This window comes from Sminthopsis crassicaudata, chromosome 4, assembly GCF_048593235.1.
Source record: "Sminthopsis crassicaudata isolate SCR6 chromosome 4, ASM4859323v1, whole genome shotgun sequence".
Classification (NCBI taxonomy): Eukaryota; Metazoa; Chordata; class Mammalia; order Dasyuromorphia; family Dasyuridae; genus Sminthopsis; species Sminthopsis crassicaudata.
This window is the reverse complement of record NC_133620.1, coordinates 5,134,848-5,155,650: the sequence shown is the minus strand read 5'-3', so window position 1 is coordinate 5,155,650 and position 20,803 is coordinate 5,134,848. Positions and strand designations below refer to the sequence as shown.

The window sequence follows — 20,803 nt, the reverse complement described above, 5'->3', positions numbered from 1 at the left end:
GGATTTGGGGCTCAGTGAGGGTGGTGCGTTTTGGTGTTGGCATTTCTTTGGTTTTGTTTTGCTTGGGGGCGTCTCCTCTGAAGTGAGCACTGCTGGGAGCTGAAGCGCACCAGGGGCCCAGCCCCCACCATGTTGGCCTGAGGCGGCCACAAGGGTGCCTGGAGCCCCTCACGTAGGGTGTCGTGGAGGGGATTCCCTGCTATCAAAAAGAATAAGTGTCATGTATCCACAGCTGCCCCCCATGCATGCCCATGGTGCCTCCTAATTGCCCTTTTTTCTTTTCTCCCAGGCCACGGGGGGAACGGCTTCCTGAAGTTCCAGGACTCTGAAGAGATCACCAACGTAGAACTCGCTGATGCCTTCGAACAAATGTGGCAGAAGAGGCGGTAAGAGAGCGCTCATTTTCTTAAGAGGAGTTGGGTGCAGTGTCATGGGAGCACGGGGCGGGAGTTCTTGGGGGGCTTGTCCCGGGCACAGGATGAAGGGGAGGCCCGGGGCCCTCCTCCTCACTGAGATCCTGTTAGACAGGGCAGTGAGCTCTTAATGACGTTCAGTCTGTTCGTGAGAAGTGCTCGTTGGTTCTGGGAGTTCTGGCAAGTGCTCGTCGGGGGGCCGAACAAAGCTGCCTGGGTCTTCTGCGGGGGGGTGAGAACCTTGGCCCAGGGAGAGCCCGGCCTCCCTTGGGAAAGGGCGCCCGGGGCTCTCCCCGTGCTTCCCCACCCGGCTGCTCCTCCAGAACCTGTCGCGTCGTCCATGCGCCTGGCCTTCGGCCGGGGGCTGCTTTCTTGGCCCTCCGCCCATGGGACAGGTGTTGGGGAAGGGGGGCTCTCTTTGGCCGCTGTCCCGGGGAGGCCTCCCTTGGCGCGCTCACTGATGGGCTCCCGTCGTCTTTCAGCTACCACGAAATGCTGTTCATCATCGACACTTGCCAGGGGGCGTCCATGTATGAGCGCTTCTACTCCCCCAACGTCATGGCGCTGGCCAGCAGCCAAGTGGGCGAGGACTCCCTCTCGGTGAGTCCCGGCGGGCGCCCTCCGGGCTCGGGGCCGTCCCGGGCGCAGCAGGGCGCTCATGCGTCTTCTCCCCCTCGCAGCACCAGCCTGACCTCGCCATCGGCGTCCACCTCATGGACAGGTACACCTTCTATGTCCTGGAGTTTCTGGAGGAGATCCACCCGGCCAGCCAGGCCAACATGAATGACCTCGTGAGTCCGTCCTCCCCTCCCGGTGGGGGGCGCGGCCGATGGGGCTCACTTCGCACTCGGGGGCTGTCGTGGACGCTGCGTGGGAGGCGGGAGTGTGGCCCCTTGGACCTGGGAAACCTCAGTCTTGAAAACTGGGTCTGTTCTTATTCCTCTCCCCCCCCCCCCCTCCAATGTGTACATTTTCCCGTCCCCTCCGTGACCAAGCAGGGCCTTCTTTCCCACGTAGACGCAGGTTCAGCCAAACTGGCCGAAGAAGCCTGGCTTCGTATCTGGGCCCGGGGCCCCTCACTCTTTCAGTTTGGGGGAGAAAGCCGCGAGCGCCCCGTTGCTCGCCCTGCCCACCGCCTCTGGGCACGGGCTGGGGGGAGTTTTTGGCTGCTTTTGTTCGGGCAATGCTTGCGCTTGTGAGCGGGGGGTGCCCGTGCACTCTGGGTTTTCTCTGGGATCTTCCCGTGTTTTCTGCACGTGTACGGTGGATCCTTCCGGTAACCCTCCAGTTACTGATTTCCGTAACTTCCCTAAAAAACAGCGGGCATCGCTTTATTCCGGGACGAGCTGTTGAGGGCCCGGCTGCAGTGAAGAAATCTACAAGGGTTCTGAAGTGCCAGCGGCAGGCCTATGGGGGGGGAGGGCTGAGGGGCACGAACCCAGGGGCTTTCAGTCCAAGCTGGGAGATTAGGGAAGGTCTTCCTGGGTGGAAACTCGGGTAAAGGGCCTACTGGGTGCTGCTTCCCGGGGGGGGGGGTGGATGGGGCCTGGGAAGAGGTTCTTGGCTTTGGGGGAGGCCCTTGGAGTGGCTATCGGGGCCATTTCCTGGCGTGCCAGAGAGGCAAGCCTGACTTCCTCAGGGGAGCTCTGTTCTCCCAGGGATGCTCCAGGTAAAGGGCTGTTTTTCTGGGTGAAGAGCAAGTTCATTGATAGGTGTGTTGACTGAATTTTTAGGGGGGAAAGAAGCACCTCCTGGCCATCTTTGGTCTGAGGCTGGAAGACTCTGGTGAAGATGCCTGGGGGGGGGGCTCAGGAAAGATGTGAAAGTGCCCGGGAGGGGAGAGGGCCCTGGAATGGTCCCAGGCAGGGCCTCCAGGCCAGCTTGGGCCACAGGAGGAGTTGGCGGCTTGGGGGACTGTGATGTTCTCCTCCCTAAATTATAGTCATTGTCTGGGAGCAGGTTTCTTGGGGGGCTTTGGGGGCAGCCTCGGCTTCAGTTCACTTTAATCACCTCAAATGCCGCCAGGAGTTAAAGTCCAGGTCCTTTATTTTCTCCTTCAAAGTCTCGAATCTGGGGCCCGGTGAGGCCCCCGTCTCTCTCCCTGGTTCGAGAGCTCTCTCTGAACGGCTCCGAACCAAAGGTTTGTCCCTCGGCCTCCAGCCGGGCAGCCTCTGGTCCTCCCCGCGTCTCCAGGCAGCACAAGGTGGAGGTGGGAATGACTCCCCGGGGCTTGTGGGTTTCTGGCCTCCGACTTGCGAATCTCCCCCCGAATCCTGGCTCTGATCTTCTCTCAGCCGGGCTTGTCCTCTATAGGCTCTTAAAGGGGTGCGCTCTGGGCAGAGCGTTCCAGCACCACGCGAAATTAGCCCGGCCGCCGGGCGCCTCGTCCCCGGGCGCCTCGTCCCCGGGCGCCTCGTCCCCGGGCGCCTCGTCCCCGGGCGCCTCGTTCCCGGCCGCGCTCACCGCCCGCCTTTCGCAGTTCCAGGTGTGCCCCAAGAGCCTGTGCGTCTCCACGCCCGGACATCGGACCGACCTTTTCCAGAGAAAGCCTCACCACGTCCTGATCACGGATTTCTTCGGGAGCGTGAGGAAGGTGGAGCTCACCACGGAGACGGTGGCGCTGAAGCCGGACCTGGGCTCCCTGGGGTACAGGTAACCGCGTGACCCCAGGGATAGCCCTCCGCGCGTTGGGACTCTGCTGGGCTGCAGGGTCCCCGCCTCATGTCCCACATGCCGGGCAAGGCCTCGCGGGATGGAGTCGGAGGGCTGTGGGCGCGGAGGGCACCTTGGGCAGCGGCTTACACGGGAGGAGGTGGGGCGAGGCAGGACCCGGGCGTTGGCAGTGCCCGAGACAGAGAGGGCGCCCCGAAGGGGGGGGGGCAGGCCGCCTGTGCAGTCTGGCAGCGGCCGCTCCCCAGGACCGCCCTTCCGTGCTCTTCCTCCCTGGGGCAGCCGGGGCAATGGCCCGGAAAGTTTGTGTTGCAAATGCGCCTGCGCCAGGAATCCAGGGACCCCGCGCCGGGACGGGAAGGCTGGGGTATTCTGGGGTTTTCTGGGTCCGCGTTTTGAGTCGTGGCGCCCCCTGGTGTTCCTGAGGGAAAGGTCCCTCCGAAGCCGCCTTACCTGGGGACTCGTGAGCGCACTTGGTGCCCGGTCAGCCCCGCCCCCGCCCTCTCACCCCCATTGCCGCCTTTGCCGCGTCTGCGCACTTCCCTGGGGTTGGCCGGACCCGGGCTCGAGGCGGGGGTGGAACAGGCCCGTCACAGGCACAGGGGGGAGCGAGCGGCCGGCGGGGCCAGGAGTGCCGAGCACCGAGCAAGGCCCGGGGAGGAGGGGCGGCTTTCGGGCCTGGGGTCGGGGTGGGTGGGGAGGAGGGGGCTCTTCAGAAATCCTTCCCGAGCACCGGCCCGGCGGCCCCTTCCCTCCGGGGGAGGCCGTGGAGAGAGACGGCCGGGCCGTCACCAGGGGCTTTCGGTCACGGCCAGTCCGTGGAGGCCGACCCGCTGCCCCAGTCATCCTCGGGCGGGGCTTTCCTTCCGGGCTGGGGTGGGGGATGGGAGTGTAGGAGAGGCAGCCATTGTCTGCCCTGAGAGATGGGGCGCCCTCGCACGTGCCCCGAGGCTCCGAGTGGGGGTGCGGGAGGTGCCGCCTCCTCTGCCTGAGCCCTGGGGCCAATGTGGAGCCGATTCCAGGACGATCCCTGGCGGGCTCCTGCCTTAAGAGGAGGAAGAAAAGCTGCTCTTCCTTCGGCACCTCGGAACCCCGGGCTGGCTCCTTCCATGGGGAAGCCTCTCCCTCCTGGGGGCCCTTCCCCCCCCTGGACGGTGGGCGGGACGTGGGGCCGAGGGCGGGTCCTGTTCTTCAGCTCGGCCTGAGCCGAGGCTGCCTCCCCGCAGTCTCAGTGGGAGGGAGTGATGTATGCACAACACGGGACTCGGTGTAGAAAGTGTCCCAGTGGCTCCTCCCGTGCTTCTGCTCTTGTCACTTCTCGTTGTTCCTGAAAAGCCTGTTTGTGTCCGTGGGAGCACGTGCACAGAGGCCTCCAGCGCCCGAGTCAGCCCTGACAGGACTGGAAAAAGTGAATGAAGGCGGGAAGCCCGAGGCCCGGGTTACAGAGCGCCCTGGGGCAAGGCCGGCCAGGGGAGGGCGCTCTGGAGACGGGTTCTCGGCCATGAGAGCGGAGACGACCCACCGTCCTCTGTCCAGAAGAGAAAACGTTGGAAATCTGGACGTTACCGTGAAACGTGGCTAACGAGACGCAGAGGAATGGGGCCGGAGAAGCTGCGCCAGCGAGTTCTGTCTGCTCGAGACGCGGGGCCTGTGGGGGGGCTCCTCGGGCCTGCGGGGGCTCCTCGGGCCTGCGGGGGCTCCTCGGGCCTGTGGGGGCTCCTCGGGCCTGCAGGGGCTCCTTGGGGCTACGGGGGCTCCTCGGGCCTGCGGGGGGCTCCTCGGGGCTTGGGGGGGGCTCCTCGGGCCTGCGGGGGGCTCCTCGGGGCTGCGGGGGGCTCCTCGGGGCCTGCGGGGGGCTCCTCGGGGCCTGCGGGGGCTCCTCGGGCCTGTGGGGGCTCCTCGGGCCTGCAGGGGCTCCTTGGGGCTACGGGGGCTCCTCGGGCCTGCGGGGGGCTCCTCGGGGCCTGCGGGGGCTCCTCGGGGCTGCGGGGGGGGGGGGGGCTCCTCGGGGCTGCGGGGGGCTCCTCGGGCCTGCGGGGGGCTCCTCGGGGCCTGCGGGGGCTCCTCGGGGCTGCGGGGGGGGGGGGGGGGGCTCCTCGGGGCTGCGGGGGGCTCCTCGGGCCTGCGGGGGCTCCTCGGGCCTGCGGGGGCTCCTCGGGCCTGCGGGGGCTCCTCGGGGCTACGGGGGCTCCTTGGGCCTGCGGGGGGCTCCTCGGGGCCTGCGGGGGGCTCCTCGGGGCTGCGGGGGCTCCTCGGGGCTGCAGGGGGGGGGCTCCTCGGGGCTGCGGGGGCTCCTCGGGGCTGCGGGGGGGGGGGCTCCTCGGGCCTGCGGGGGGCTCCTCGGGGCTGCGGGGGGCTCCTCGGGGCTGCGGGGGCTCCTCGGGGCTGCGGGGGGGGGGGGCTCCTCGGGGCCTGCGGGGGGCTCCTCGGGCCTGCGGGGGCTCCTCGGGGCTGCGGGGGCTCCTCGGGGCTGCGGGGGGGGGGCTCCTCGGGCCTGCGGGGGGCTCCTCGGGGCTGCGGGGGCTCCTCGGGGCTGCGGGGGGCTCCTCGGGGCTGCGGGGGGGGGGGGGGGGCTCCTCGGGCCTGCGGGGGGCTCCTCGGGGCTGCGGGCACAGGGAGGCTGGCTTAGGGCAGGGCTCCCTGAATTGGGAGGTGGGGACCTGCCCGGGCGGCAGCCGGATGCAGTCACCCCGGGGCTCCTTAGCCGGGCAGGCCCCAGAAATCTCCAGACAGGCTCCTCTGGCCAGCAGATGGCGGCAGCGTTCTGCTTTTGCCCAGCTGGAGCAGGGCCTTTTGGTGGTGCGTTAGCCAGAGGCCTGACGGGAGAGCGACCCACCGGGAGGGTCCTCGGCCCGGCCTGTAGAAAGGGTGGGTTCTGCTCCGCGCCTGCCGGGTCGCCTTCAGAAAACCCGGCCCACCGAACTTAACTTAGAGCAGCTTGTTTAAGGGGGAGAGCAAGGAGCAGGAGGAGGCTCGCTGCCCGTTAAAAGGAGTTTTTCATTTGAGCAGAGACCTCCTTTCCTGGTCATCTTCCAGCTTCTCTGACAGGACAGAGAAGGTGCAGAGGCAGGAGACGTTCTCCCCAGCCCTGGCATAGCCCTGGCATAGCCCTGGCAAGGGTCCGAGGGGAAGGCTTACCATTTGTCCGTGAGTGAAGTAGGCTTGGGCTCCCAGACCTGTGTGCTGCCCCGAGGCCTCCCAAGTCACCATTTCACCACGGCCCGTGCTGGCCATCCCTTCTCTCCCCCAGCAGACTCCTTGGGACGGGGCGCTTCCTGGGGAGCACGGGCTGCCTGTCTTCTTCTGGCTTGTCCTCCAGCACTCAGCATGGCTCTGAGCCCCATGGGCTCATAATCAATGGTTAACCGCCCAAAATGCGGTTTGTCCCCCCTTGCAGAAATGGGCCTGTTGCCGAAAGCAAAGGCTGAGGTGCCCCTCAGCTGGGAGCCTGCCACGTGGGCCGCTCATTTCACCTCTTCCAGAGGAGCCGATGTTCGTTTTGGGGGCCCCTCAGGGGAACTTTTCTGGTCGGCACCAGCCCTTTGGCCAGTAGTCATGAAGCCCCCCAACTGCTGGGGTCTGACAGGGTCTTGTTCCGAAGATGCCCATGAGGAGACTGTATGGATCAGAACCCGGGCCAACATTCAGACATGAAAATCAAACAGATCTATGGAGGATGTCCGATCTAGGGGGGAAGGATAGGGGTTGTCCAGTGGGCTTCCCATGTGCCTCAGGGCTTGGGGGGTGACCCAGCCCCTGCTAGATAACCCTGACGATGGCTCCGCTGTGCCCTTCGGTAACCCTGACGATGGCTCCGCTGTGCCCTTTGGTAACCCTGACGATGGCTCCGCTTGCCCTTCGGTAACCCTGACGATGGCTCCGCTGTGCCCTTTGGTAACCCTGACGATGGCTCCGCTTGCCCTTCGGTAACCCTGACGATGGCTCCGCTGTGCCCTTCGGTAACCCTGAGGATGGCGCCACTGTGCCCGTTGCCTCCTCCAGAGCTGTCTGCACAAAGGACTGATGGGATTGGATTCCAGGGCCTCTTGGTGTGGACTAGATTTTTATTCTTGTCACCCTGGCGGGGGGGGGGGGGGGGGGGGGGGGCTTCCCCGCTACATGTACTCTATTCTGGTTTGTGCAAAACTTCATTTTATTCAGTGTGGCCTCGGACGGACATTATTGCCCACTCCGTCCTAGGTGTAGTGTGGACTTCTGGGACACAAGCACAAAGAGCTACAGTCTGTTTGCTGTGAGTTTTTATGCAAGGCCAGGGAGGCCGTTCAGTGACTGTGCAAAGGCCACTTATTGATGCTTGAGATTTGTAGTGGGGTCACAAGGGCACAGAGATAGAGGGGAGCCCCCCCCCCGGTTTTACAAATGAAACCGAGGTAAAAAGGTAACATAGACGTAAGAATCATCTGAATGAAAAACAGACATTTGGTTCACGTTACATAAATATCGTGCTCATAATTTAAGAACAAGGGCCGCCTCTGCCGGGCACTGATGAGAGAAATGTAAATGCATTTTATATTGAATTAGATTTAAAATACAAAATTTACGAGTGTGAACTACATCCTGGTCTTCAGGAAGCCTGCATTCTGCTACGGTTGCACCTTGTAGACGAGGGGCTGGGGAAGGGAATTTTTTGGTGGATCAGGAATAGCGATGGGACCCTAGGGCCCGATGAAGGACTGGCGGGGGGCCGGGATGGGGAGGATAGCCCCATCCGAGCGTAGTCCAGGTGGGCAGAGGGGCCACTGTGGGCCCGTGTCCTTGCAGGCCAGACCATGGCTCTGACCCCTGCTGGACGGCAGGAAACTGGCTGTGGCTTTGAGGGACCTTTGTAGCAGTATGCTGAGCTCCCACAAGATGGCGCTGCTTTTCCACGTGAGAAGCCAGGGTGGTGCTCCTGCTCCGGGTGATGGGCCTTCCTCGGAAGCCGGCTCGGTGCCAGTCTGTGCTGGGCACTAAGCCCTGGGGCATGAGCGCAGGCGGCCCCCCTCCTGAAGGAACCGCCATTCTGTTTGCTTCTAGTGCAGGTAGAGATAGGGCAGTGGCTGGAGATGGACACAGGCCACAGACGTGGGATGGTCCCTGCCAGCGGCCCGGGAGCTAGGGAGAATCCCCCCTTGGCCCCCTCCCCCCCCCAGCCTGTGCCTGAGTTTGAGGGAAGCCGGGATTGCCGAGAAGCCCAGGAGCAGCCATGGGAAGACTGAGCTCGGAGGGGCCTGACAGGTAGATGGGAGCCAGGCCATGGAGGGCTTTGGGCATGAAGCTGTCTCGGGGGAGCCCCCCCCCGTATGTGCTGAGCAGTGCCTGGTGCTGGCCTTTGTGGAAACTGGATTCAAGCCGGGAGAGCCTTGGCCCCAGGAGCAGGGTTCAGGGGTTTTGTGGTAGCCACGAGGGCCTGAACTAGGAGGGGCCCAGGGCAAAGCCCCTTCCGCTGTGGGTCAAGACCCCCCATGGGGTTGGGGCGGAGAAATCTGGACCTAGGGAAAGATCGACATCCCGCGAAATTTAATTTTCAGGTAAAAAACGAACAAGCGCACCCGCCGTTAGTGCAAAGTTGCTTTGTCCGCGAGGAATGGCTAAACCATAGGGATCCCAGCAGGGTTTACGACACTTAGGGCTCCTTGTCATAGATGTTCGCCGGCGCTCCGCCTGGCCCTGACCCAGAGGTTCCGCGGCCGGGAAGGGCTTTTCCCCGCCTGCTGCCCGCGCGCTGAGGCGGGCCGGGGTCGGGGGGCCTCCGCCCGGGCCGCTCCAGCAGCCCGTGCTCGCAGAAGCGTGCAGACGCGGGGCCTCGAGCCCTCGGCTGGTGAGTGACGTCCGTCTGCAGGGCGGCTGCCAGCCCGGCGGCGGATGGGAGGAGGGCAGCCCAGCGGAGCTGCAGTGAATCCCAGCCTTGAAGACGGACCGTGGGCCCGAGGCCTCTGCAGCGGCCTTTGTCCCCCTCTCCCACAGTCCGAGGCACAGCCCGGGACCCTGCCCTCCATTAATGGCACTGAGGGGAGGGGCACCCAAGTGCCCGGGCCAGGGTCATGGGGAATTAATCAGAAGGTCAAAGGTGGAAGGGGCCGAGAGCTACCAAACCCTCCTGCAAAGCCTGCCTTCCAGAAAGATCCGTGTTTCCATAGCAACCTCAATCTGCGAAAGAGCCAAAGAGGTCCGGAAGGGCTGCAAGAGACACTTAAACAAGATGGAAGCCGGAGGCTGATTCCTGGTGACTCTGGAGGGCGGGGAAGGCTCTCGAAGGGGAAAAGAGCTTTTTCGGGGCTGACCACGTGTGTGCCTGGCTGGAACTTTCCTGCCCTGGGCCTCCCCCACCTTGGAGGGGCGTGGCTCCACTCCCCGACTTCCCGGACCCCCTGTGGGGGGGGGGCAGGGCCTGCACTAAAGGCGGGCCCTGCGCCACCTGGCGGCCCGCTGTGCAGGGTGTGCTGAGGGATGCTCTCCCGCGGTCCCTCAGCCCCCGCCTCCTCCCCGCCTGCCAGGGGGCGCTCTGGGTGGGCGCTCCTTCCGAGACCCGGCCTGAGAGCCGCGGGCCTGGGCGGTTTGGCCTGGTGCAGTTGACGCAGAGCCCGGGCTCCTTGGGGCTCCTGGAGATGGGCTCCAACAGCCGCGGGCCGCGGAGGGGCTGGGTCGCGGGGGCGGGGCGACACTCTGGCCTGGGTCACGTGACTGTCACTGCAGGCCCTTACTGAAAAAGGGGGTCAGATGGGGCGTCCTGGGTAGAGGCGGAGCCCGGAGGCTTGAAGGAGCGGGATTTTAGAAGCCGGGGCCCCTTCTGTGCGGACTGAGCCTTCAGGGACGCTCGGGCCTTGGGCCTGGTGCGCTCCCGGGTACATAGGAGGGCTTTGATAAGCTAATCCGCCTCCGTCTCCTTTTACCGAGCGCTCTGTTCGAAGTTCTGGGGGGGTAGAAAATCTTCCTCCGGGCTGCCTAATGCAACCCCCCGTCCTTGGAAAGCCGCCCAAGCCGTGTCCTCCCTTCTCCGTGGGCCCGGCCTCAGGGCCGGCTGCGTCTGCTGTTTTTCCATGGAATTGGACAAAAGTAGTCCCTGAAAAAGGAAAAAAGCCGCTGTTTCCTAACATTCGGCTAAGTGAGCTAGGGGCGGATGGTCTTCACTTTGGAGAAGACCACCGAGATAACTAGGGCCCGGGCGGACCATTTCATGTTGAGATTTCCGCTTCCCCAGAAAAAGATCATTTAACTGCCGCAGAGGGGACACGGACTCAGTGAAGATCCTGCGCGCTCCTTTGGAGGCTCGCCACAGCGGGGTTCCAGACAGGGCAGATTCTGTGGTGGCCCCCCCCCCCCCCCCGGGAATCTGCAGTCAGACGCCGGGGTGGGCCCCCCTCCCCCTGGGAGTCCGCAGTCAGACGCCGGGGTGGCCCCCCTCCCCCTGGGAGTCCGCAGTCGGACGCCGGGGTGGGCCCCCTCCCCCTGGGAGTCCGCAGTCGGACGCGGGGGCGGGCCCCCTCCCCCTGGGAGTCCGCAGTCGGACGCGGGGGCGGGCCCCCCTCCCCCTGGGAGTCCGCAGTCAGACGCCGGGGTGGGCCCCCTCCCCCTGGGAGTCTGCAGTCGGACGCCGGGGTGGCCCCCTTCCCCCTGGGAGTCCGCAGTCGGACGCCGGGGTGGCCCCCCTCCCCCTGGGAGTCCGCAGTCAGACGCCGGGGTGGGCCCCCCTCCCCCTGGGAGTCCGCAGTCAGACGCCGGGGTGGCCCCCCTCCCCCTGGGAGTCCGCAGTCGGACGCCGGGGTGGGCCCCCTCCCCCTGGGAGTCCGCAGTCGGACGCCGGGGTGGGCCCCCTCCCCCTGGGAGTCCGCAGTCGGACGCCGGGGTGGCCCCCCTCCCCCTGGGAGTCCGCAGTCGGACGCCGGGGTGGGCCCCCTCCCCCTGGGAGTCCGCAGTCGGACGCCGGGGTGGGCCTGCCACCGGCCTTTCCGCCTGGTTCTTCCTCCTTCCAAATGCCGCCGAGACCCTTCCGCGCCCGCTCCCGACCACGCTCTCTCAGCTCTCCTCAGCGGTCCCCCATCTTCGCTTACCCTGCCGTCTGTTGGATGAGATGGACCCGGAGGAGGGGAGCAGGCTTTGCCTCTGAGGGGATCCTGCCTCTTTAGTGTGTCGTCCTGCTGGGGTGGCGGTAACACTTGGCACCCAGTGGCTCAAACAGGCGCAGCGTAAGCAGGGAGGGACTTGGAAGAGGAGCTGGGGCCATAGAGAACCGGAGGGATACAAAGTTGGATTTTCCCCTCTGCTACTGACTTTCTTTCCAAGAGGTCTGATAAACACGGAATTTTAAAAGTGAAGGTAGCTTGAGCCCTGGGCTTAAATGTGAATTTAATAATCAGTAGCAGTGAAAAGTTAGACTAGGGGGCCGCTAGGGGGCGCAGTGTACAGAGCACCAGCCTTGAAGTCAGGAGGACCCGAGTTCAAATGTGGCCTCAGACACTGAACACTTCCTGGCTGTGTGACCCTGGGCAAGTCACTTAACCCCAGCCTCAGAAAAACAAACAAAAAAACCCCAAAAAAACAAAAACAAAAAGTCAGACTTAACTTTGCATGTTCTAACAGTAGCATTTGATTCGTTGGAGCAGTCACTTTATTTTTATTTTCTTTTTTCCTCTCAGTCACCTCAAATGCCAAAAGGACGAGGAACTGACGGAACCGCTGAACTACGCCGAACAGCTTCCCGTGGCTCAGATCATTCACCAGGTTTGCCTTGTTTTTCCTTTTTAACTCTGCGGCAGCGTCGTTTTGCTTGGGTTACAAAGCCCGGGAGCTGAGGCTTGGGGCCTGCTTGCCTCCGTTAGGTCCCAGCGGCCCCATTCAGAGCATTGCAGCAAACCCCGCCCAGATTCTCAGTCTGTAAACCCCAGGGGCCCAAATGGTTCTGTGTTTATTACTAAACAGCAAAACGGAATTTCTAAAAACTTTCATTGGGGCCCTTGGGCTTACGCTTGTGAAATGACAAGGAAAAGTGGCCCAGAGCGTCATCGGGGGTGATTTCTCTGTGCCCCCCCCCCCCCCCAGAACGGGACTGAGCGCTGAGGGCGATCTCTCCTCTCCAGTTGGAGAGAACTTGCCCTGTCCTTGAGCAGGGCCCCGCCCAGCCTGACGGGTAATCATTTTCAATGCTCCGCTGCCTCTCTCTCCATCCCCTCCGTCCCCCTCCCCCCCTCCGTCCCCCTCCCCCCTGCGTCCCCCTCTCCCTCCTCCACTCCCCCTCTCCCTCCTCCACCCCCCTCGCCCGTCCCCCTCCCCCCTGCGTCCCCCTCTCCCTCTTCCACCCCCCTCCCCCCTCCCCCCTCCGTCCCCCTCTCCCTCCTCCACCCTCCTCGCCCCTCCGTCCCCCTCTCCCTCCTCCATCCCCCTCCCCCCTCCGTCCCCCTCTCCCTCCTCCGTCCCCCTCCCCCCTCCCTCCCCTCTCTTCCCTCCGTTCCCCTTCCCTGCTTGGAGGCCTGGCCCATGATGGCTCCAAGCCCGGCTTCCGCCCGGCCGGCCACGTTCTCCTCCCGCTCCCGCGCTCGCCATTCAGGCGATGTTTGGGGACTGTCGTAGGGAGACAGATGGGAGAAGAAATGATGGTTTTCACCATAATTAAATTTCACAATTACTTCACAGACATTCATTTTAAAATCAAACCGCCGAGCTCCTCCTCAATGGCTCAAACTCCGCAGTGACTGAGAGCCGGCACTTTTGCGTGGAAAGTGCCCGTTCTTGTTTCTGTGCTGGGGACTGTCCCGCCGCGTGTTTGTCTATTTATGGGCTCATTTCCCTTTAATCTGTTCCGATAAAGAGGAGATTGCCTTTGCTCAGCGGTTCCGGATTTTCATTAGGTAGGAGCAGGTAGGGATGAAAAAGCCCGGCGGGGCGGGGCGAGAGCGGGTGGGCCCCCTTCGGGCGCTGGCCCCTCCCCAGCCCTCCTGGCCGGCCCTGGCCCCTCCCCACGCCCTCCTGGCCGGCCCTGGTGCTGGGCCGTTCCCTTGTGGTTCTAGGCCTGGTCAGAATTTTAGTTCTTGCCTCCGGGTTTGTCAAATCGGAAATGGCTCGGCTCATCTGCGGCCATAATTGGGCGCCTCCTCCTTCTCCCCTCCCCCCCTCGGGGTACCACGCCCTGCTTTGATGCTTCACTTCTTACCGGAAAGACTGAGGGGGGGGGCGGCCTCTCCCTTCACGCTGCTTTCTCCTTGACCTTTGTTTAACCCCTCCACGAAGCCCTGGGGTAGTTTGATGGGGGCCCTTACCCGTGAATGAATTGAGCTAGAATTGTCATTAAAAAGCTTTGCCATCTTCATTGCTCGGGCGCCCCTGCTGGTGAACCAGTACCCCTCCGCTAGTTCATTTACTTTATCCCAGCGTTTCCTTGCCGGACCTGCGCCTGCCTAATTCTTCAGCACTGACAACTGCAAAACCTTCGTCCCAACCCCCCCCGCCCCCCCAGGCAGATTGACCAATACACGCTGCAAGTGGAAAACATCAGTTGAGGACCCTCTGCATCCACGTCCAGACACTTGTTCTGCTGCACAAAAAGAGCGGGACTCTGAAGCGGTGGACAAGGAGCCCGAGAAGGGAACCCGAAAGGCGGGCGGACGAAAACGGGGGGATTAGAATTCCCTGCGTGCTTCCTGGGGTCCCCCAGAGTTCCCCCCCCCCCCAGTGTGGAGCTGCCTTGGTTGTGCGAGGGCTCTGCCAGTGTCCTGCCGCCCCGCTAGATCTGGGCAGGTGGGTGTGGAGGGCCAGAGGTAAGAATCCCTCCAGGGCTTGAGTGTGACCGCAGCGGCTCACCAGAGCCCCCTTTTCTTACGGAGAGGGCAGAGGCTGCTTCAGAACCTAGCCGCCCTCTGCGGCAAGGGCAAACCCTGGAGCCCGGCCCAGGAGAAGGAGCCCCGGGGCCACTGAGGGGACAGGTACTGGAGACCGCGGCGGGAGCACTCTGCCGGGTCCCAGTAAATCCACCGCTCCACCAGGTGGGCTCCCGCGGGTCCGCAGGTGACCTCGAAGGCATTTTTCTCCGCTCTCATGTCTTCTAGTCCGGATGCTCGGTGCGCACGCTCACCTCCTAGCCCTTTGGGTAGGAGTCCCCCGCGGATGCATCCGAACCTCTCGGCTTTAAGGGTGGGACTTTTTTCTCAGAGATCACGTGTCCATTTGGGACTTGGAGCCAAACTTCTTGGCAGTTTTCCTCTCAGTTCTGGTTAAAGAACGTCTTTGTTGGGGGGGGGGAGGGGGGCATTGAATATTGGGCTGTTCACTTTGATTCTTCCTGATTCTGTCAGGTCGCATTGATTTATTTTTCTGTTTTTTGTTCTTTGTTTCTTTTAAACAAGTAGCGAGTAGTTTTGCTAACAGCCTTGCCGATAGTAGCTGCGTTAGGTCTGGACTCCCCTTCCGTGCTCCTTAAAAAACTCCCCCCAGATTCTGTCTGTTTCTCTCCTGCTGCTGCTGAAATGCCGCTTCCCTGGCGCCGGCGCGTCTCTTTTCTCCTCTTTGGGCTATTTGTGATTTCGTGGATTGCCACGTTTCACTGATTGACAGCCGGGGACGAGGGGCGGGATCTTCGGAAGTTCTCCACAGCTTATCGAGCATCTGCGCTGTGGACCAGTCCTGGACCACGGTTTTGATGGTGATCCCAAGTCCAGGTGCAAGGCCGGGCCGCCTCCGTGGCCCCAGGCCCCTGGGATTGGGCTGAAAAGGAAAGCGAAGAAAAAAGCCATTTGGGGAGCATTTGTCCCGGTCACCTGAAGGGCGCCCCTCTGTGACCCACATGACGCCCCCTCCCCCCACGGATTCCTGCGGCCTGAGGTTGTGGCCCGGATGGGGCCGGATTCAAATTGCGGTGAAGCGTCGGTGCCCGGCCAGGCGGCATCGGGGCTGTGAAGGACGCGGCGTCCTCCCTGCGCGCCCGCTTGTGGTGGGAGGCAGAATCGAACCAAGGCTTAGCTGCAAATCATATTTAGGAAAAGCAAATGACGCAAATGATGGTGTAAAAGCATTTATTAAGTGCTCACTGCATCCCGGGCCTGTGCTCAGCCTTGAACAGGTGCGGCAGCCCCCCCACCTCCGGGACAGCCGCGGACGGACCCCTGCAGGGCGCAGGAAGGCACTTGGGGGGGTCACAGGGCTGACCCCCCAGAGGGGCCCATTGAAGTTCTCCCGTCACCGGCCATGGGCTTGACGGGATGATTCTGGTTCTTCTCCTGGAGCTGAGAGCGCTGGGCCCTTGTGCCCCTTCACCCTCCTCTGCGCCCCGCGCTCCTGCCCCGCCTCTGGGGGGCGCTCTGGCGGGGATGGCTGTCTCCAGCCGCGGTTCCGGGAGGAGGAGCCAGGAGCTCTGTGAGGGAGTCCGGCCTCCCGGGGCTCCATTCAGGACAACTCTGTGCGGGCGCTTGACCCCCGCGGGACGTCGCTGATCCCTTGTCAAACCTGCCAGGCGGTTGTCACACATAACGGTCCCGGACAAAGGTCACACCAAGTCACCCAGAGGAGCCGAGCTGGTGAGCGGGCCTGGCCCTTCGGCCTCCGGGCGTGGCGGCAGAGGCGGCTCCCTCCGCTCGTCCCCTCCGGTCCCCTCCGCTCGCCCCCTCCGCTCACTCGCTCCCTCCGCTCGCCCCCTCCGCTCGCCCCCTCATCGCATCTGGACCTCTGCTTAACCCAGACTGGGGGTAAGTTGAAGGTCCCCCTCACCTCCTGCCGGCTGCACCGCTGGGAGAGGCAAAGCCGCCTTTGCGAACCCTCCCGGCGGTGCCTGCGGGACGTCTGCTCGCTGAGTCTCCTTTCTATAAAACCCATTTCAATGGCATTTTTATGTTCTATGTGTTTTATGAAAAGGCCTTATTGAAAATCTTGGACAATTTCCATCAGCCTCCCCGTAGCCTCGTTTCATCTGCAAACCCTCCGCCCCCCCCCCTTCCCTTGATTACGGCGCTGGGAGCCGCCCGGGACCTGTGGTGGGAGTTCGGGGGACGCGCCCCCCCCCCCCGTGGGGGCCAGGCCCTTCTCAGCGGGACGGAGCTGTGGCTTAGCTGCCCAGCGTTTAATCCGAACATCGGCCATTTCCATCACGGCCCCGGCTGCTCGGTTTGTCCCCATGTGGTCGGCTTTCCTTCTTGCTTTGTGCATCGTGGGGGGGGAGCTCCGCCCTGGCTCGCTCAGCCATTCTGGGGGAAGGGGCGGCCTCGAGGGCAGCGTGGTTGGCGTCCAATGGGAGCCGAGGCTGGGGGCGGAAGGCCCTGCAGAGGCCTTTGTGGAGAGAAGACCCACGCACGCGGGGGAGGGGGCCTCGCACACAGCCCTCCGACCCCAGGGCCCCCTGGCCTCTTAATGTGGCCTTTCTCACTTTCCAAAGGATGCATTAATGAAGCACCTCCTGTATGCTTTGGCGCCGGGCTAGGCTCTGCTCTCCAGGGCTCCCGGCGGAGCGGGGGAGAAGCAGCGCGTGTGCCCAGGCAAGGTGGCCGCGAGTGCTGGGACTCTTACAGGTGCTAAGTCACTGGCATGGGTGGAGACGAGGGTGGTCTCCTGCAGCCTGGTGCTTAGCGCTCTCTGGCAAACCTTGGAGGAGGACTCCTTTGAAGGAGCTTGCTCATTGGTCAGTGAGGAGCCTCCCACAAGCCCCTTCTCTGGGAGGATCTAGGAGCCGCAAGGCTGCCCGGGGACGCTGAGCTGGGGCGGCGTCTGGAAGGCGAGTCTAGGCTGGGAGAAGGACAAGACTTCCCGGAGAGCTTCCGGCAGCCCGAGGAGACTCGGAGCCAGGACGCAGGAGGAGGAGGGCTCGAGATCGGCCTTCGCTCTGGCTCCAGGAGCCTCCCGGGAAACCTGCTCCCAGAGGAGGATCGCGCCTGAGAGGCGGCGGGACGCTACGGACAGCAGCGGCCTAACGCAGCTCAGTGACGCACTCAGTGCCGAGCCACCAGAGCATCCGCGGAGGAGCCCCCGAGCCCGCACTCGGAGGCGCGCTCAGGCTCATCCCCCCCTCCCCCCGCTGGCTGGAGGCTGACGCGGCAGAGGACGAGGGCAGGAGCTCCCGGAGCCAAGGAGAGAGGGGCCTCTAACAGACTGACCGGCCTGGGGAAGGGACAGGACTGTGAAGGAGACAAGACGGGACGCGCACTTTCACTCCCGGCTGCATTTGGGCGATTATTGAACTGCACTGAAGCGAAGGCGACCGCGACCCCGTTTGGCGCCCAGCCTCGGGGCTCCGGGGTGAGGAGCCTCCCACGCCTTCTCCCGCGAGGGGGCTCTCCCGGCGGTGGGGGCCCCAAGGCCGTCCCCCCCCCAGGGCTGCCCCCTCTCGGGGCCGGTCCCCGAGGAGCCTCCACCGTTCCCTCCCCCGTGTCCTCGTCCCTCTGATGAGGGGAAGTGGTCTCGCTCCCCGCTCCAAACCCGGGATTGTGTGAGTCCTCCGGGGAGGACTCAGGGACGCTCCTGACCTCAGGCAGCAGATGCCGGGAGGGGGAGGAGCCGGACCTTTACAGCCGGACAGAGGACAAGGCCTGTGAGCGTGTGAAGGGACGACTGGCTCGCCAGGATTCAGCAGACCAAGACCAGAGAGGCCGACACGGGGAAGACGGGGCTGAGAAGGACGCCCTCGGCCCCGGTTCCATTGCTTTAGAAGGACCCCAGGTCCTGTCCGATGCCCCACGTTGGGGGAGCTGGGCCCGCTCTAGACGGGGTGCCGTCCAAAAGTCACCAAGACCGAGGGACCGCGCTCTTAGAGCAACCTCACAGCCCTCAGGCCTCCGGCCACTCCAAGTCGGCTTTTGGCCGCACATCTCGGGCTTCCTTCTCCGGACAGGCGGTTGTGGGGCGACGGGAGGAGCACGGCCGTCCCGGCAGAGGCGGACAAACGCCCGCAGACCCCTCGGGCCCCTTGGGCCCTCAGCCCGGCAGCGCTGGCCCCCACTCCGCCGTCTGGATCCGCGGCCCGGGGAGCGGAGCCGCTCGCTAGGAGTGGGGGAGCTTTGGCGGCCGTGGTGGGGCCCTGGCCCATTTCCCAGAGGGAGGACGAAGGGGGGTGGGTGCCCTTCCCCGAGGGGAGAGCCTGCCCGGCCCACTGGGCCCCATGCCGCCCCGGAGTCAGTCGCTTTGCTTTAACGTGGGCCCGGTTCCGAGCACTTTCCCCCTTGTGACGTGTTGTCGTTCTTTGCAGAAACCCAAGCAGAAGGACTGGCACCCGCCGGGAGGCTTCATCCTGGGGCTCTGGGCCCTCATCCTCATGGTGTTCTTCAAGACGTACGGCATCAAGCACATGAAGTATGTGTTCTAGGGGCCGGCCCCGGGGGCCCCGCCCGTGACCCCCTCGCGCTCGGGGCGGTGCTCTCGCCTCTGCCGCGGCCGTGGGTGGGTGGTCGGGCCTCCGATCGTGGTGTAAGACGCCACCTTTCCAGGGTGAGTCCTTCGGGTGTGTTAATAAATGTGAAACAGCCCCCCCAGACTGAGTGTTCTCTCGCCAGCACGAGGCCCGAGGTGCCATGGAGGTGCTGTGTGGCGCGGCGCCGGGCACAGGCCCTCCCCCGACCTCTGGCTCCTGGGCTCAGGGCGCTCTCCGTCGGGCACACGGCTTCCCCACCAGGGCCTGGGATTTCCCCGGTTTCGAATGGAACCAAACGTCGGGGTCCCAGAGGCTTCCGGAGAAGGGGGGGACCTCCCTCCCTCCGGTGTCTCCGGGATTCAGCACTGTGAGCTCGGCCCCTCCCAACCCGCCCCCTCCTCCCTGTCCCGTCGTCTCTCCCGCACTCGGGCTCTGCCATCCAGCCCCCTGGCCCCGGCCGTGCCCGAGACCCTCCCTCGAGGCTCGGGGTTGTCTCTGGCCGTCTCCGAGGCTCAGCTGAGGTCCCAGCCCCCCCGCGTCCTTGGGCCTCTCAGTCCCCAGGATGTCCAGAGCCAGCCCGGCCCGTGATTCTGGTCCCTCGGAGCCCGGCTCTGCCCTCCCGAGCAGAACCGGCCCCCACACGGGCCCTGACGATGGGCCCGGCCCTGAGCCCCCCGCCCCCTTCCCCCCCCCTGAGCCACCCTGGCTTCTCGGGCCTGTCGGGAGCGGAGCCAGATCAGCCCCATCAGCCGGGAGGAAGTATTGAGCCCCCCTGCTCCGGGCACTGCGCGGGGCACACAAGTCCGGTGGGCAAGCTTCGTGGGCGCCTGCCCTGTGCCAGGCCCCGCGCCCAGCTGAGGCAGCACGGGCCCTCAGAGCGTCCGGCCGAACCGGGACACGGCGAGCAAGCAGCGGCCCAGGAGACGTCCCCGAGAGAAAGGGGGTCCCGGGGCAGGGGCGCCGTTAGGGAGACGGGGGCGGGAAGCCCGGGACGCCCGCGGGGAGAGGAGCAGGGAGAGCGCCCCGGATGGCGGGACAGGCACAGCGGGCGCCCCTTTCGGGGGGCTCTGAGACTCCTTGGCCCCCCCAGGGCCAGGCTGGGCGCTCCCTCCCTCCCTCCCCACAGCGTCTTTCTCATCCACGAACGAGGACCAAACAAAACAGCTTCGTGAAAGGCAGATCTTTGTTTTAATTAAAGCTTTTATTTCCCAAGCCGGCCGTGGCCAGTTCTGCAGCATTGGCCCCGCCCCCCCCCATGAGCACCCCAACACTCCTTCCACATGGCGGCGACACGTGCCAGGGCCCGGGCTTGTGCACACGGTTGTGCCGGTACCGCCCGCTCCGGGCCACCGCTCACCGTAGACTGGCCAGACCTCCCCTCCCCGCGGGGCCGGTGCCTCCTAAACGGGCCTCGGGAGGCTGGAGGCCGCAGACCTTCCCCTCTCTCCCGGCCCCTCGAGCCCCCTCCCCTCGGCCCGAGGCCCAGTGAAAACGTGTGGGCCCCAGGCTGGGCCCTGGGCAGGAGGCAGAAGAGAGGAGGATGGCCTCTGCCCTGGAGGCTGCTGAGAGGAGGCCCCCACGGCCTCCTCCGCCTCCCTCCCTCTGCTCCTCCGCCCCAGAAGCCTGCCCATCTCTGCTATCAGCCCTCCCATCTGGTGCTCCCTTCTCAGCGCTCCTCCTCCTCCACCTCCCTGCTGACTGCTTCTTCCTGCCGAGCCTCCCGTCTCTGTGTTCTCTCTCGGTTCTCCTACTGACCCCCCATGCTTACTCCAGACGCTGCCCCTGTGGCCTCCCGAGCCTCCGTCCTCCCAACCCCGGCTGCTCCTGAGCCTCTGGCTGCTCCCCGAGCCTCCGTCCTCCCAACCCTGGCTGCTCCCCAGCCTCCGTCCTCCCAACCCCGGCTGCTCCCGAGCCTCCGTCCTCCCAACCCCGGCTGCCCCCCAGCCTCCGTCCTCCCAACCCCGGCTGCTCCCGAGCCTCTGTCCTCCCAACCCCGGCTGCCCCCGAGCCTCCGTCCTTGAGCCTCTGCCCCCCCACTTCTCTCGCTCTGTCACCTCCTGGGTTCCCACGGCTCCCTGACCCCTCGGACCCTGCGGCCTCCTTGCCGGCCCCAGGACCCCTGGTCTCTCCAAATTCTGTCCAGAACAGAAGGGGGCTCTGGACTCCCAGCAGGCAGCCCCGCCCTTCTTGCAGGCTCTGGGCTCCCAGCTCCTCCCTCCTTCTCTCCCACTTCATTCCTGCCTCCCCGGCCCGGCTTCCTTCCCATGGGGAATCCTTGGCGTGCTTCCTCGCACCCAAGACCCCTTGAGCCTTTGAGCACAGGGCCCAGCACACGGATGCCCAGAACTCCCTCGGATCCAGTGAGGGTTTTCTTAGCAAAGACACAGGAGCGGTTCGCCTT

At 64.6% G+C, this 20,803-nt stretch overlaps 1 protein-coding gene across 1 annotated transcript in view; it reads left to right on the top strand.

The window, feature by feature from the left end:
• PIGK (phosphatidylinositol glycan anchor biosynthesis class K) overlaps window positions 1–18,514 on the top strand; it is a 33,685-nt gene extending 15,171 nt beyond the window's left edge. The window contains exons 6-11 of the mRNA XM_074265596.1: window positions 290–386; window positions 896–1,013; window positions 1,094–1,204; window positions 2,893–3,065; window positions 11,720–11,804; window positions 18,241–18,514. Of these exons, the coding sequence (XP_074121697.1) occupies window positions 290–386; window positions 896–1,013; window positions 1,094–1,204; window positions 2,893–3,065; window positions 11,720–11,804; window positions 18,241–18,357 (701 nt within the window). The 3' untranslated portion in view covers window positions 18,358–18,514. The remainder of the gene's footprint in view (window positions 1–289; window positions 387–895; window positions 1,014–1,093; window positions 1,205–2,892; window positions 3,066–11,719; window positions 11,805–18,240) is intronic.
• Window positions 18,515–20,803: the final 2,289 nt, after the last annotated feature.